A 13,894-nucleotide genomic window follows, 5' to 3' on the forward strand; every position below is an offset into this window, starting at 1 on the left:
TGGTCACATATTGACCATTTATAGCCATCCAATACATTGCCTTATGTCACATCTTTGTATCTCCCCTTTCCTGCCCTGTTTGTCTGGTTGTCTCTTGTCAAGTGTATCACTGTTTGTCAGTACACGTGTCTGTACAGCTGTCTGTGCTTCATCTGTGTTGCTAGCTGGGAGTAAGCGGCTCAAACATTCGGTCATTTGCGGCATTCATTAACTCTGTTACCTCTCTCCCCACTACCCCCAACCCCCTGCAGTTCTCATGAGAACGGCTTCATGGAAGACCTAGATAAAACCTGGGTGAGATACCAGGAGTGTGACTCAAGGAGCAATGCCCCAGCCACACTCACCTTTGAAAACATGGCAGGTATGGTCCTTATGGCGTAGAGAAAGCGTTAAAAGTGATTGGACAAAAACTGCAGTGGTAAGGTACTGTAGCCCTTTTTTGTCCAATACCTTTACAAAATCGTTGTTTTAGTGTCAGCGTGGTGCTCTGTGGGTAGTGTGCCGTACAGTATCTTGTCCTGTGATTTCGTGCGGTTGTGGTTCTCTATTAATATTGTGTAGTTTGCAGCAGTCGTCGTCAGTAGGAGCTGGTTGAGAAAGGAGGGCGACCACTGAGCATGACAGTCAGACCATGCGTTCATGCTTAGTGGGAGCGGGGGAGATGTAGACAGGAAACTCACGTATCCCTGTGTCTGCTCTGTTTCTGTTCATGTGTCCCTCCTTCACAGGGGTATTCATGCTGGTGGCTGGAGGAATAGCAGCAGGGATCTTCCTCATCTTCATTGAAATTGCCTATAAGCGCCATAAAGACGCCCGCAGGAAGCAGATGCAGCTGGCCTTTGCGGCCGTCAATGTCTGGAGGAAGAACTTGCAGGTAGGATTGATACCCTGCATCCACTGAAGGTGGAAGGGTCAAAACTGGGGTGGAAGAGAGACAGAAAAACCTCCCTCGAATCAGGGTTGATTTCTGTTTCTCAACCCATCTGAGAACTTTGGGTTTTTTTTTAAGTAGTGATCAAACCGGCAGATCACCATGCAAGAAACAGTGATCTCTGATGCCTACATATAATGTAAGGCATGCTGAGTGGCCACCCTGTGGGTTTACACAGTTCCCTGAGGCCAAATGCACCCGTGTCTCTTGTGTGTGTGCCTGCAGGATAGTAAGGAGACTTCTGGAAGTCAAGCGGTGGCTGGAACTCCCTCTTTAGTATGTAGTAGAGCCATTTCCACCGTCATGTCACCTCTCGCTCTTGGCGTAACAATAAGATAATTAGAGATTCTCTCACACAATAAATCTCCAAATGAAAACTCTCCACTACCCACATCCATGGCATGAACCAGTAGTTCTAAGCTGCTGCTGTGGCGCTATATTCTTCATAAGGTCATATGATTTGTACATGGAAAGCCAGCAGAAAAAACAAATTCCCTGCCAGAAACATTGAAAAAACATTATTGACAATGAATACTCTAAGGTTGATGCACTTTGCTCGCGACCCCATTGATTTCCTTCTCTCTGGCAGCAAAACTAACAGCAGCCAAAAGCTGATAAGACAAATAGAGCATAAAGAGTAAAATCAATGCCCTGGCACAATCATACGGCAGTGACCGTTCCACAATTGTCAGCATAAGTGAAATGTGCAATGCTGCAGCGCACAGTGTGTCTCCTTATCCACCGCAGTGTTCATGATGCAGACACCAAGCAAGAACTTAAAATCTCGCATGGCAAAGGCTTCGTGCAACATTGCCTGAACAGGCATCAATCTAAAGGCTCAGTTCACTCAAATATAATTTTATAAGTCCTTATTTTTATACTTGCTCTAGTGGTATCTGACTATGCAGCTAACTTAGATTCTTTTTCAGGGGTTTTCAGAAACATTCACGTAATTAAAAAACAATAAATGGAACTTCTTTGCAGTTTAAAGTCATTTTCATGGCCAGATACCACTATGAACATTTTTGTTTTTTGTTTTTTGTTTTTTTTGAATGAACTGACCATCTGAGCTATAATCAAGCGATAAGTTCCTTTGCTCAGCCAGTGAAGAACATGATTTCCCCTGCACTCTGATGCAATCAGTGCTGCTTTGAAGGTACAGGGTTTCCACATTTGATGGCCAATCACAGCCTGAGTCTGTGATGTGGCTGTGGCAGTTTTTCTGCTGTGTCTCTCTTGAACCAAGTGAAATGAGACAGCAGGGCTGGAGGAAGGTACAGTATAATTATCACAAGTGCCTGTCAGCAAATCAATGTCCTTCTAAAAGTGTCTACCATCAAACTGATAGCTGTATGTAACTGTCGTATGTGTCCTCATATAGATGTACATATAGATGTAGGCGCATACAGCAGATGAATGCATGCAGGGGGGCGTCACTGAGAAAGGAGAGGGACACACTAAACTGCCCGCAGACTAATGTAATTTATATCCATGTCAGTGATGATCATGCCAATTTCTCTGCATCACTAAACAAAGATGGCTCATGCTTGCTCATCTTGCTCATTCACCATCACTCTGGGCCCAAAAGCTAAAATTGCTAGACACACATTGCTCTAACTATAGCTATTAAAATGGCGCCTTACGCAAGAAGCGCTGAGAGGACCCATGAAGTAAGGCTAATCAAATCTGCTTTGCATGAAAATTATTCAGGATCTTATTCACACTGTTTAGGTACGCTGATTTGATTACTCACAGTGATCTAAATTTCTGAAATTAAAAATGACAGCTTGGTTTTCCAGGGTACAAACTCAATCTAAGATCACAGTTTATGTGGCCTCTTCCTTCTCTAGTACAGCAATCACTAAAACCTCGATACCCATTACTGGCATCGTTTCGACTGCTTCCATGTGTGTTTTTTGTTATTATGTGCTTTTAAATGCCTCAGGTTGTATTATGCAAAGCAATGTGCAGGACTGTGCACCCACATACCTTCAAACAGAGGTTTAACTTCAGAGAAAGTGCACTTCTGAGTAAATCTGTTCACAAAGTAAAATCCTCACTAGTTGCCACCTATGCATTATCTCTGCACCCAGTTATTTTTAAAAGCTAAAAGCTCTCAAACAAGAAGTTCATTAGGTGTCACGCCAACGTGGCATTGGTTTTGCAGACTTTTACTAAGAAAGAAAAGTGCATGTGTGTAGGTTGCCTAGGATTGTAAAATTTTAAAAGCTGTAGCAACAGACATGATGAGTGAGTAAAGGGTCTTTGGAGTAAAATTTATTTTTAGTTTTTTGAGTTCTATAATGAGAAATGCTAGTTTACTGGGGCATTTCCTACTTTTACCTAATTTAGCTAATGCACATGCATTTTTGTGTGTGAGAGCTTGTTATTTGGTTGCCGATGGTGCCTAAATGATATTAAGGCTTAACTGTCCCTTTTAAATAAAGGCATGATATATAGTAATGGGCCAAAGTGTCCGCTTATTCCATTATCCAATTTATAGAAAGCAAATCTTAGTATAAACAGAACCAGTATGACTTTAAAGTAAAAGTAGTTGTGCCTTTAAAAGTATGTTGGTTGGAGGGGAAAAGAATTAAGCCAAACTGATAAAGAAATAACCTAAATAGCAAACACAATTAATAAGTATAAGTGTTACACAGTCATCTATCTGTCACTTTACCGTAGCTGACTGTGAATAAATCGCCTAAGGGTGCGACCACTCGAGTGTAACGATTGCTATAATTTATGTAGGGTGTGTAAGTAATAACTCATCTTCATCTTTAATAAAAGCTGTCAGTTACATAGGACTGGGGCAGGGTTAGGGTTAGTGAAAGGCTGCTGCTGATCCACTCTCTCTGTTCTCTTTTTTAGAGGTGGACAATGTAGCTACAATGTGAACATTTATATTATAAAAAAGTTACATTGTGTTCCATTACTAAGAGACTACACATGTGGCTTCTACATCTGTCTTTTCAAACAGATGTTACTTAGAAGTGCACTGTCTGAACCAGATTGAACCTGATGATAGTTTGGGATGAAAACAAAGCGTCAGAAAGTCTGCTGCGTGACGATAACAGTGATGTTGTATAATGATGCTGGACTATGACAGCTCACATCTGTTTCCAACGGGAAACACGCAGCCGATGTACACGGTGCAAGTCCCATGCCGCTCTTCATCTGATGGTCCAGCATGCCCTGCATGGCCGGGACTGTGCACACGCAGCGCCTCATCAGGGCTCTGGATGGCCGGGCTTCACTCCTGCAGTCTAACATGTGTAAGAAAAGGGGAAAGTAAAGATTAAACGAACACCTGACGTCACTTGGGCATTGATTTTTCTGAACCAAGACCAATACGCACGCTGACTTTAACCATTTACTAACACGAGATGTCATCTTCCAACAGGAAAAAGATATTTTTTGCACTAAAATCGAACGGTGCCGTGCACCAATCACTCCTCTGCCAGCTTTCATCTATCCTGCACATGAGATAATACCTGCTCGCCACCTGATATTATGTCATCAGGGGGTTGAGAGAGTGCTGGTTGGCGGGGTGATGGTGGAACAAATGTGCCCTGAAAGAGCCTAGTCATGTGACCTGATGAAAAAGGATGAACTGCGGGGCCAGTGCTGGCCAGGATTGATTTGTCGTGCTATTTGTTTTGTGTTACTTAATCTATGTTCCCCCTTTTATTCCTTCCCTCCATCCATAAAACGATTTGGCATGTTGAAATTCACACCACACTGCCCCGCCCACCCCAAGGGCCTCCCTTGCTGCTACTAATCTGTCATCCTCCACTTATACTTTACTAACATCCATCTTAGAGTGCTTTTTTTTATTAGAAGTAGCATCTTTTAGCTTTCATTTGTTCAGTTAATTATGAATTTATCATTTAAACACTGACTTTTGTTTTTGCGCTTTAATTTCAGTAGAAAACAGGCTTTTTTGTTGCTCTAGTAGACAACCATTCCTTCTTATTTTTATCTTTATGCTCTCCATCTCATCCCATTCCCTGGTGTGTGGGGTGAATTTCCATTATACCCCTTAAAGGTATAATGACGTTAAATGGGCTTTAATTACTGACTTATGTCGCTGTTGTTTTCCTTCTATGCATCCAATACTGTAGCTTTTTTATTATTATTTTTTTTTTAACTTTTTATACCTGCCTGGCTTTGGATGTGAATGTTTGCTTTGCTAGTTTTGGGATTTTTTATCTGCCATTTTTGGTTCCCTTGGCTTTTGCTTAAGGATATTCTTTAAAGTAATAACAATCCAAGTGGATGGACATTTATTTTATTTTTCTTTTCTCCCCCTATGCAGCCCTCTTCCTCTGTAGAGACTCAGGATGTAAGAATACCTTAATATGAGTTCTTAATATGAGTTCTTTTTTTATTGTTGCACACAGACATCCAGTAATTGTGCTGAGAATAGCTGTGGGCCACTCTGATGGTATGAGGGAGGGAGGGCACCAAATTGGCTCACCATGTTGTAAGAATATGGTTAAAAGTGCTTCTTTTTCTTTATGTTTTTATTTTATTTTGACAGGTACGCATTTGAAGATGTTACCTGTGTGTACTGAGTAAGAGTAGATTGAAGATTAAGCATGTGCTGAGATAAAGAAGTGGCAGCTTTAAAGTGTGTGTGCACTCACACAATAGCGAGTGTACGGGTAGACTATTTTAGATGGTTTAAAACCTAGGTATCACACCCACTGACATCTTTACTAGTCATCACTCATTCCAGTGCATTTCTAGGGCCAACTGAGTGTGTTTCTAGAGGACTACTGTGCCATCTTGTGCAGTCCAAGTGTGATTATGTTGCATAAAATGTAGACAAATGCCCTCATATCAGACTGAACAGACTTTGTTCACTCTCACATCTAACAAGCTTTATCCCCTTCTTTCTCCCTCTTTTACATTTCCAAATGGTGTAGTGTTTTTCACAAGGACCCTCCCAGTAATTAGTCTATTAAAAACATAAGGTAATCTATTGGGGTGGCAGTGGTTTTGGTGGTGGTGGGTAGAGAGAAAACGGGTGAGACTGAAACCACGGTTATCACCCCAGCCATAGGACATGAATAATGTTTCTACATATATTTATTTTAGGATAGGAAAAGTGGTAGAGCAGAGCCCGACCCCAAAAAGAAAGCCTCTTTTAGGTCCATCAGTACCACCCTGGCCTCCAGCATCAAGAGACGTAGGTCCTCCAAAGACACGGTAAGGAGACGGAAGAAGCGACACCTTCCCTTGTTTATTCTTTCCTCTCTTTCCTCTTCTCCTCCTCTGTCTCTGCTTCCATCTCTTTGTCTTTCGCTGTCCTCTCTGCCCCCATCCCCATATCTGACCTCAAAAGAGTCCCATGTTCCACTCACTCATTTCCACACGGCTCCACTGGCCTCTGCCACGTGTCTGTCCCTTCACCATCGATCAACCATTACCATTTAGCTCTTAATGTTCCTCTACAGCATAGAGGGCATCAGTGCAGGATCTCAGGTCAGGCCAGGCCAGGAGCTGGGCTCTGAATTTGGAAAGGGAGAGTCCCAAGTGTCCAGGATTTGGGGGAAAAGGGTTGAAGGATTTAATGGGATTAGTGTCTTCTGGAGGAAGGGGCGCGACAAAAGCAAGCAGTCTGCCAGTGGTGTTTTGTCTTGGGCTGCTCTTCCTCCCTGCCTCTGGTTTGGACGTGGATTCTGTCCGTATTTGGTGGTGGTGATGGTGGTGGTGGCACTGTGGTACGTGTGTGCGTGAGTGTACCGTATGCGAGCGTGTCTGTTTATACGTTTCTGTTCATGTCCTGTCGTTTTGACTGCCTGATCCTTCGTATATCCATTGTTTCTTTGCACCAATCCTGCACTTCCTCTGTTTGGGTTTCAGCCGCTGTTGGTTTGCTTATGGTTTGAAAAGCATGCGCTGGTGTTCTGTCATTTTTTTATTCCCAAAACCCTTTTTTTAAATTTAAGGTGACGTCCAGCCCTCCCGAGAAGAAAACTAATGTGTTCTCATATTTTTCGGTGTGTCTATTTCAGGATTCCACTCATGGATTTGTATTAATCAATTTACTTTTTTGCGTTATCATATTTTGTTTGTCATAATTCTTGTTTTATTTCCAGTGTCCTTGTGGTCTGAACTGTGCATGCCTTTTGCAGGGTATATTTTCAGGTCGTGAAGACAGTCGACTTTAAGTTTTACATATTGTTTTTATTGTGCTAAAAACTCTGTGAAGCCTTAGACTCTCACTGTGTTGTGATGCAAGAATAAATGCAAGCTACTGCCCCCCTCCTTCTTTTTATATCACTCCTTTGCTGCAGCACAATGAGAGTGTCAGGTTTTCTGCATTCCTTCACAGTTCGGTTGAAAGGCCCTGCTCATTGCGGTTTGGAGATTGCACTACACAAGCTTGGATCGCGCTGACAAACCGGTGACCCACGGTCATTTGTGCCCAGCTGATCTGCCAGTCATAGCTGGTTGTTAACCAAATCTGGACTTTATAAAAGAATGGCAATAATTTGTGGAGATAGCCTTCATAGCCTTTTGCACTAACACTATGCTTTGAATGTGTTTCTCTGGAGAAATGTAGCCTATGGCAGCAAAGATAACAGCTTGCAACATTTAAAAAAAAGTTATGATTTGATTTTCTGTTTCTCCTTTCTTTCTCTTCTGTTAACTATCTGTTGTTGTTTTTTTGTTTTGTTTTGTTTTTTTAACGGATGTTTCAGCAATGAAGCCAAGCACCTTTACTCTTCCCCGGCGTTTTTCCAATAGAATTTCTTTCATTTTATGAGAAGAAGAGCGGGATCGCCACTGCCACTTTGTCTGTATGAGGTTTCGGATGCTGGTTTGGGAGCCCTATTGGGGGGGAAAAATGTCTCAAAGTGTAAAATGAAACAGGATTTAGTGTAATTACAAAAGATGCTCCAACTGAAAGACCTACCATCTTCAGTCTTTGACCATTATTTTTGATTTTATATAAATGTTCTTCTTTTCTATTAATGGATATCAATGGACTTGAGTGTCAGTGTCCCTCACCCACATGCCACACTGCTCCTCTCTCCCTCTACAAGCATGCTAATTACTTTAACTGTCATAGATGTAGTAACCGTAGAAGTAGTAATACTCTTTGTAGCTGTTCCATATATGACAAAAAACCCCAACAAAAAAACATCATCATAGTTGTGCTGAATAAGTAGCTTTTAACTGTGGTTGTGATGTCAGTGAAGTGTTTCTCTTTTGCTGGTCCACTTGACCCCAGTAGGGTGCGCTGTTAGCAGGCCCTCAAGGTACAAGACATGTGGAGACCCAAATGGGGGCTGTAAGCTATGTGATGATGCAACTTGCGGGTCAAGGAGATGAGGGACATCCACTCTGACTCCTATTTATTACCTTAAAATAAAAAGCAACAATTTTCCCATTCAGTCTGGATGCCCCCACATCTGTCAGCATGTTAGTTGCATCATACCAACTTCTGAAACTCACATGCTTGAATGTATCGGCTCTATCGGCTTAAAACGAGAGGTGCTTAAATCAAAAAAAGTGACAAATGAGACGGGTACACCTTCCCTGTTTTGGTTCTGAACGTCATTAATGTGCAGTAGTAATGTGCTTAATGTAAAAAGAAAAGATGCTTTCCTGCATGCTTTGCAACACAGCACTGTGAGTCAGAATTTTGATTGGCATGTTGGAAATTAGCTGAATTATAAAGGACATAATGCAGTTACTCCACCCAATCTCACTGTGTTTCAAAACATGAAGCAATTCTACAAAAACAACATGTTCTGCAAACTCGATTTATGATGTATAAAGCGGATTCTGTAATGTAGGATTTCTGTGTTTCTATGTAAAAGATAACATTTTAAAAAATGGCTTACTGCTGCCAAAAGCACTAAAAAAAACACTCAAACGAAGCACATGCATGGATATGGGATCTTGCCTCCCCTCTCAGCATTGTAGAAGCCTATAATTCAACATATTCTGCTCTTAAAGAAGCACAGTGATGCAGGGATTGGACGTAAGAGTCGGACACAGCAGCACTTGTGCAATCAGCCTAAAATTCATGTTCTCCTCTTGAGCTAAATATAGAGAAGCTGCCTGTCTGCATGCACACAGATGACTGTGGGGGTGATAAATGAGCTGCCCATTTTATCCATGGCAGGAAGTTATCACCCAGTCATGTTGCTGAGGCAAAAAATAAAATAAAAAAATAAATGACTGCTGTTGTCAAGACTCTCGGGATCTTACGTCAGCTCCAAAACTAGCCCACCCCAGGCACAAACTGTTCTACAAAAATTCAGACTTTAAAGAAAATGACACAAAATTAAAGTCTGCCTGAGAGGGGTTAGAGCAACATCCAGCTTCTGCAGAACACAGTTGTTCCCTAAATTAAAATTAATATTTAGACAATGCTAGGACAACAACAACATCGGCAACAAAAGGGACACTAAATTTTGTCAAGAAATGACACCCTGTTATGTGTCTCTCTTCCTCCGCCCTGTTTTTCTTCACCTCTGCAGCAGTACCCACCCACTGACGTCACGGGCCAACTCAACTTGTCTGACCCGTCTGTCAGCACAGTGGTGTAAACGGAGAGGGCGACAATGAGGTTCACTCCCCAAGGAGAGGAGGAGAGGAAGCCAAAACCGAAGCTTTTATTTCACCGCCTGCCAGCGGAGCTTTTGAGGAAACTGCTTGCTGAGGAACTGGCTGAAAACACTCAACTTGCACCTTTCTTTTTCTTTTATCTTTTTTTTTAAAGACTAAATGACTTTAATGTTCGTAGGGTCCCTGAGCATGCACAGAAGAACCCATCCGACATATAGAATCTTTTCCTTCTGTATATTATTACCTAACTTATTTAACGTTGTTTTGTCCCTTTAATTGCACACATTTACTTAATGTTTGATGTTTTCCAATTTCCCAAGCAGCTCTATAGCTTTTAGCAAGCCAGGTTAGTTCGGCTAAGTTTATGGATGAACCAGTTTGGCTGCGAGTATTGTACTGGACATTTCACTTCCACTTAGGGCCTAGAAGTCACAATATTTAATATTTCTTAACAACATATACTGCAATACAAGATGGTCTGTAAGCTCCGATGGAGGTCAAGTATTTTTTAATAGGATATACCTGTGTTTTTATCCACACTAATAATGGCACTACAGAAGGCAGTTGGCTAACCATGTCAACCAGAGAAGATGATGAAGGCATGGGTGTGCTTGGGCAAGGGTATACATCAGCTTCTGGAGATGAACAAATTGAACCTTTCCCCATTTTTATTTTGCACTAACCTCAAAATTTGCATGTGTTTCTATTTTTAACAACAATTCAAGTTTGAAGTATTTAGCTTTACTACTTTTAATAGCACGACATATGCAGGTGATATAAGAATTCACATCCTACTTAATTAGTTAAATACTAGTGGTGTCTTTCATATTCAGCCATATTTGAGACAGCTGGCTGTGAGCCATGCTGCTGTTTTGGGACGCCCTCTCTCTTCCTCTCTCCTGCCACCGCCACTGCAGTCTTTCTCATTTCCAGTCTCCAAGGGGTTGCATCAAAGGGCCAGGTTTTTCACCCAACCAGCACTCGGTCTTTCATGCAAAACCTCCTCCCCTGTGTAGCGCCGGAGAACTTTTACACGAAGGAAGCCGAGTGAATTTGAAAGCTTCGCTCAGCTTGCAAGCACATGTGCAGGTTTGGTTAGATGCAAAAACAGGCCGTTTCCCAATTTCTGGAGATGAGAAACCACTGCTCTGAAGAAAACTGTAACATTCTTTCTGGTGTATGGCACTGTATAGCACTTTATGATGAGGAGTCTCCCCAAACTGTATTTAAACAAAACACCAATTCCCAAAACAGAACGACAGTCATACTGTAAAGTATCTTACCGGTTTCCTTTTTAATTTGCTTTATTGAGAAAAAACAGAGCAGGATCTACAAAGTCTTTATAGGATTAAATGATTTTAATTTGAGCAAAGAGGTTGCTTCTGATCTCATTCAGGCCTGTGCATGCTTATGTGTTATTATTAGTGCTTTAGTTTGGATGCGTGCTGTTGCCATGTACAGTTAGCTGAGCCGTGAGGAGCACTTGAAGTCGAATGAAATGTAAATAGAGTCTGGCTCTGTGTAGATGAGGTTCATGAGCTCGTACAATGACTGCAGCTGGGAATGTCTTATACTGTAGTTACACAAACACAAAACAGGTGTGATACACAGGCATGCATCAACACACACATATACACATGCATATACGCACACACACACACACACACACACACACACATAAAAACATTAAGGGAAGATTCACTTGTTTTTCTTACCTTTTCCAGTGACGATCTTGCATTGAATCATGTTGTTTATACACCTGTAAATAAAATACACTTACATTGTCATGTCTAATGAATCCTTTGCTTTAATATGCTAAATATAGGGCTCCAACTAACAACTATTTCTCTCGTCAATGTCAAGTAATTCTTTCAGTTAATTGATGACATCTATACAATGTCATATAATCAAGGCAAGCAAAAACAGTACAAATAGGGCTACAGCCACTCTATGCAGGTCTGTGAAAAACTTAGTGTATCATTACTGCTGCCATAGAAATTAAGAGTGAAAGTAGGAGACATATGCTGCTAATCAAATTCACTTGATTAACTGATTGTCAGAAAATTTTGGCAGTTCTATAAACGCAGATGTTTGGGCAATTTGATGGTTTTAAGCATCCAGGTGTGTAAACACAATACTACAGTCTTCTCAGGAGTGGGCCTCCCAACAAATTCACTTCAAGGTCTGACCGTGCGATGCTCAGAGAAACAGCAAAACATCCAAGAGCTACATCTCAGACTCTACAGGTCTCATTTAGTATGATAAATGTTAACATTCACAAGTGCAAAGGTAGAAAAAAGACTAAACAAATTTAAGAAAATGGTAGCATAACCCAGGTTCACACAGTTCCATCTGAACTATCCACAAGATTCCTGGAACTATGTCCTTCAGACAGATGAGACTACAGTAGAAATGTTTGGCCATAATGCACAGAACCATATTTGCAGTAAACAAAACACAGCATATCAGCACACACACTTCATATTAAATGCCAAGCACGGTGGTGGAGGGGTGATGATTTGGGCTTCTTTTTCATACACACCCATCTGAGCTTCTTGCACATGACTGCAAGAAGCTAATAACTCCTCTGTATACCAAAGTGATCTAGAGTCAAACCTGAGGCCATCTGTCCAACTAGCCAAGTCTAGTGATATAGGTTAAAGTTTGTGAATCCCCATAGCTTTGTTTCTGTTGTCTACATTTAGACTGTATAGTTGTCTGCTGCTTTTACTCATTGTTATAAAAGTATAATGCAAAGCAAAGGTGTGTCTGAAGTACTTTTTACATGTTCTCCTCAGCTGCTTCTCAGTTTGGTCCCAACTGAAATATCTCAGAAAACAGCCATAAAATCTTTGTGGATATTAACCGTAGTACATTTCTGCATTGTAACATGGATCTCATTCGCAGGTCAACATGACAGCAGTATTGCTGTGAGTATATTAGCATGATTAGTAACATTATCGATTAGTTCAGAAGGAGTCTGCTAGCCAACTTGTTTTAGTTGCATCTGTTAGTTGACATATTTAGTTATTTTGGTTAATAAGATAAGATAACCTTTATTAGTCCCACACGTGGGAAATTTGTTAAATTTGTTAAATATCCACAAGGGTTATGAAACCAGCTTTTAGTTTTTCCTCTAAAACTCTCAGTAGAGTTACTCATATAAAATAGCTGATTTAAACTTGTATTTCACAGCAGCTTTCCTAATGTAAGGGTTAATAATTTGACATTTCAGCAGCTGTAATTATACCACTGTTTTCTTGGATGAAGCATAGCGCTAACATCAAAATCACATTAAGTGTAATCTGAAATTTAATTATGAGCATCATCTTTGGTCATATCTCAGCTGTCACTATTAATTAATGCAAATGTTGCAGAAGCAGGAGGTGAGATATTTGTCTTGGTGCACTGACTTTCTGTCCTAATCACAGCAGACAGTCTGTCAGAGTCGTTATAATGCTCAGCCATCAACCAACAAGCAGATTTCAAGTCCTGAGATGAGACCACTGTATGTACACAATATGTTTTGGGATTTGTGCTCAGGACATTTGCAGGTTTGCTTTTAATATGCAGTGCAGTCATGCAGTTTTATAAAGGTATGTAAGTCAATTATTTCACACATACATACAAAGTGTTGAAATTGTATTTTATACTTTTTCAGCGTAATTTTAAATATAAGGTCCAAATTAATGTCAGTGGAAGTGAGGCTGAAAAAGCAAAATAACCTTGTAAGACAGACCAAAACCTTTAAGATCTGCCAAATCAACAATCTAATATACTCTTAAAAACATTGGATACACTGGCCACGTCAGCAACACTGAGGGGCCTGAATGACCACAGAAGACAACCTAAGTGCATGATGACCGATTTTTTCCGATGGTTAAGAAAAACACCATCAAAACATCTAACCGAGTCAAGAACACACTCAAGGAGGTAGGAGTTTTTTTTGTCAAGGGCTACAAGCAAAAGATGCCTCGTGTGAATACAAAGCATTTATAATAAGGTGAAACCCAACAGTTACATTAAAGAACAGGAAGGCAGATTAGACTTTACCAAAAAAAAAAAACATCTAAAAGAGCCTGCATAGCCCTAAAACTAAGTCTTTGGATGGATGGAAGGAGGAATGAATATATCTACACTGAACAAAAATATAAACGCAACACTTTTGTTTTTGCTCCCATTTTCATGAGCTGAACTTAAAGATCTGAAACATTTTCTACAAACACAAAGGACCCATTACTATCAAATACTGTTCACAAATCTGTGTTAGTGAGAATTTCAGGTTTGCCGAGATAATCCATCCTACCTCAGAGGTGTGGCATGTCGAGGTGCTGATTAGACAGCATGAATATTGCACAGGTGTGCCTTAGA

General features: G+C 40.8%; 1 protein-coding gene across 16 annotated transcripts in view; it reads left to right on the forward strand.

The window, feature by feature from the left end:
- Window positions 1–11,725, forward strand: part of grin1a (glutamate receptor, ionotropic, N-methyl D-aspartate 1a) — a 38,386-nt gene extending 26,661 nt beyond the window's left edge. For 3 of the 16 annotated variants that reach the window (XM_040000065.1, XM_040000068.1, XM_040000069.1), the window contains 6 exons: window positions 252–361; window positions 729–874; window positions 1,157–1,207; window positions 5,250–5,276; window positions 6,035–6,145; window positions 9,436–11,725. In XM_040000065.1, the coding sequence (XP_039855999.1) occupies window positions 252–361; window positions 729–874; window positions 1,157–1,207; window positions 5,250–5,276; window positions 6,035–6,145; window positions 9,436–9,504 (514 nt within the window). In that variant the 3' untranslated portion in view covers window positions 9,505–11,725. Of the gene's footprint in view, window positions 1–251; window positions 362–728; window positions 875–1,156; window positions 1,208–5,249; window positions 5,277–5,862; window positions 6,008–6,034; window positions 6,146–9,435 lie in introns of those variants that run through there. The other 13 variants (XM_040000070.1, XM_040000078.1, XM_040000079.1 and 10 more) reach the window with 11 other exon arrangements.
- Window positions 11,726–13,894: the final 2,169 nt, after the last annotated feature.

Source organism: Simochromis diagramma, unplaced genomic scaffold (assembly GCF_900408965.1).
Source record: "Simochromis diagramma unplaced genomic scaffold, fSimDia1.1 OVJJ01000596.1, whole genome shotgun sequence".
Lineage (NCBI taxonomy): Eukaryota > Metazoa > Chordata > Actinopteri > Cichliformes > Cichlidae > Simochromis > Simochromis diagramma.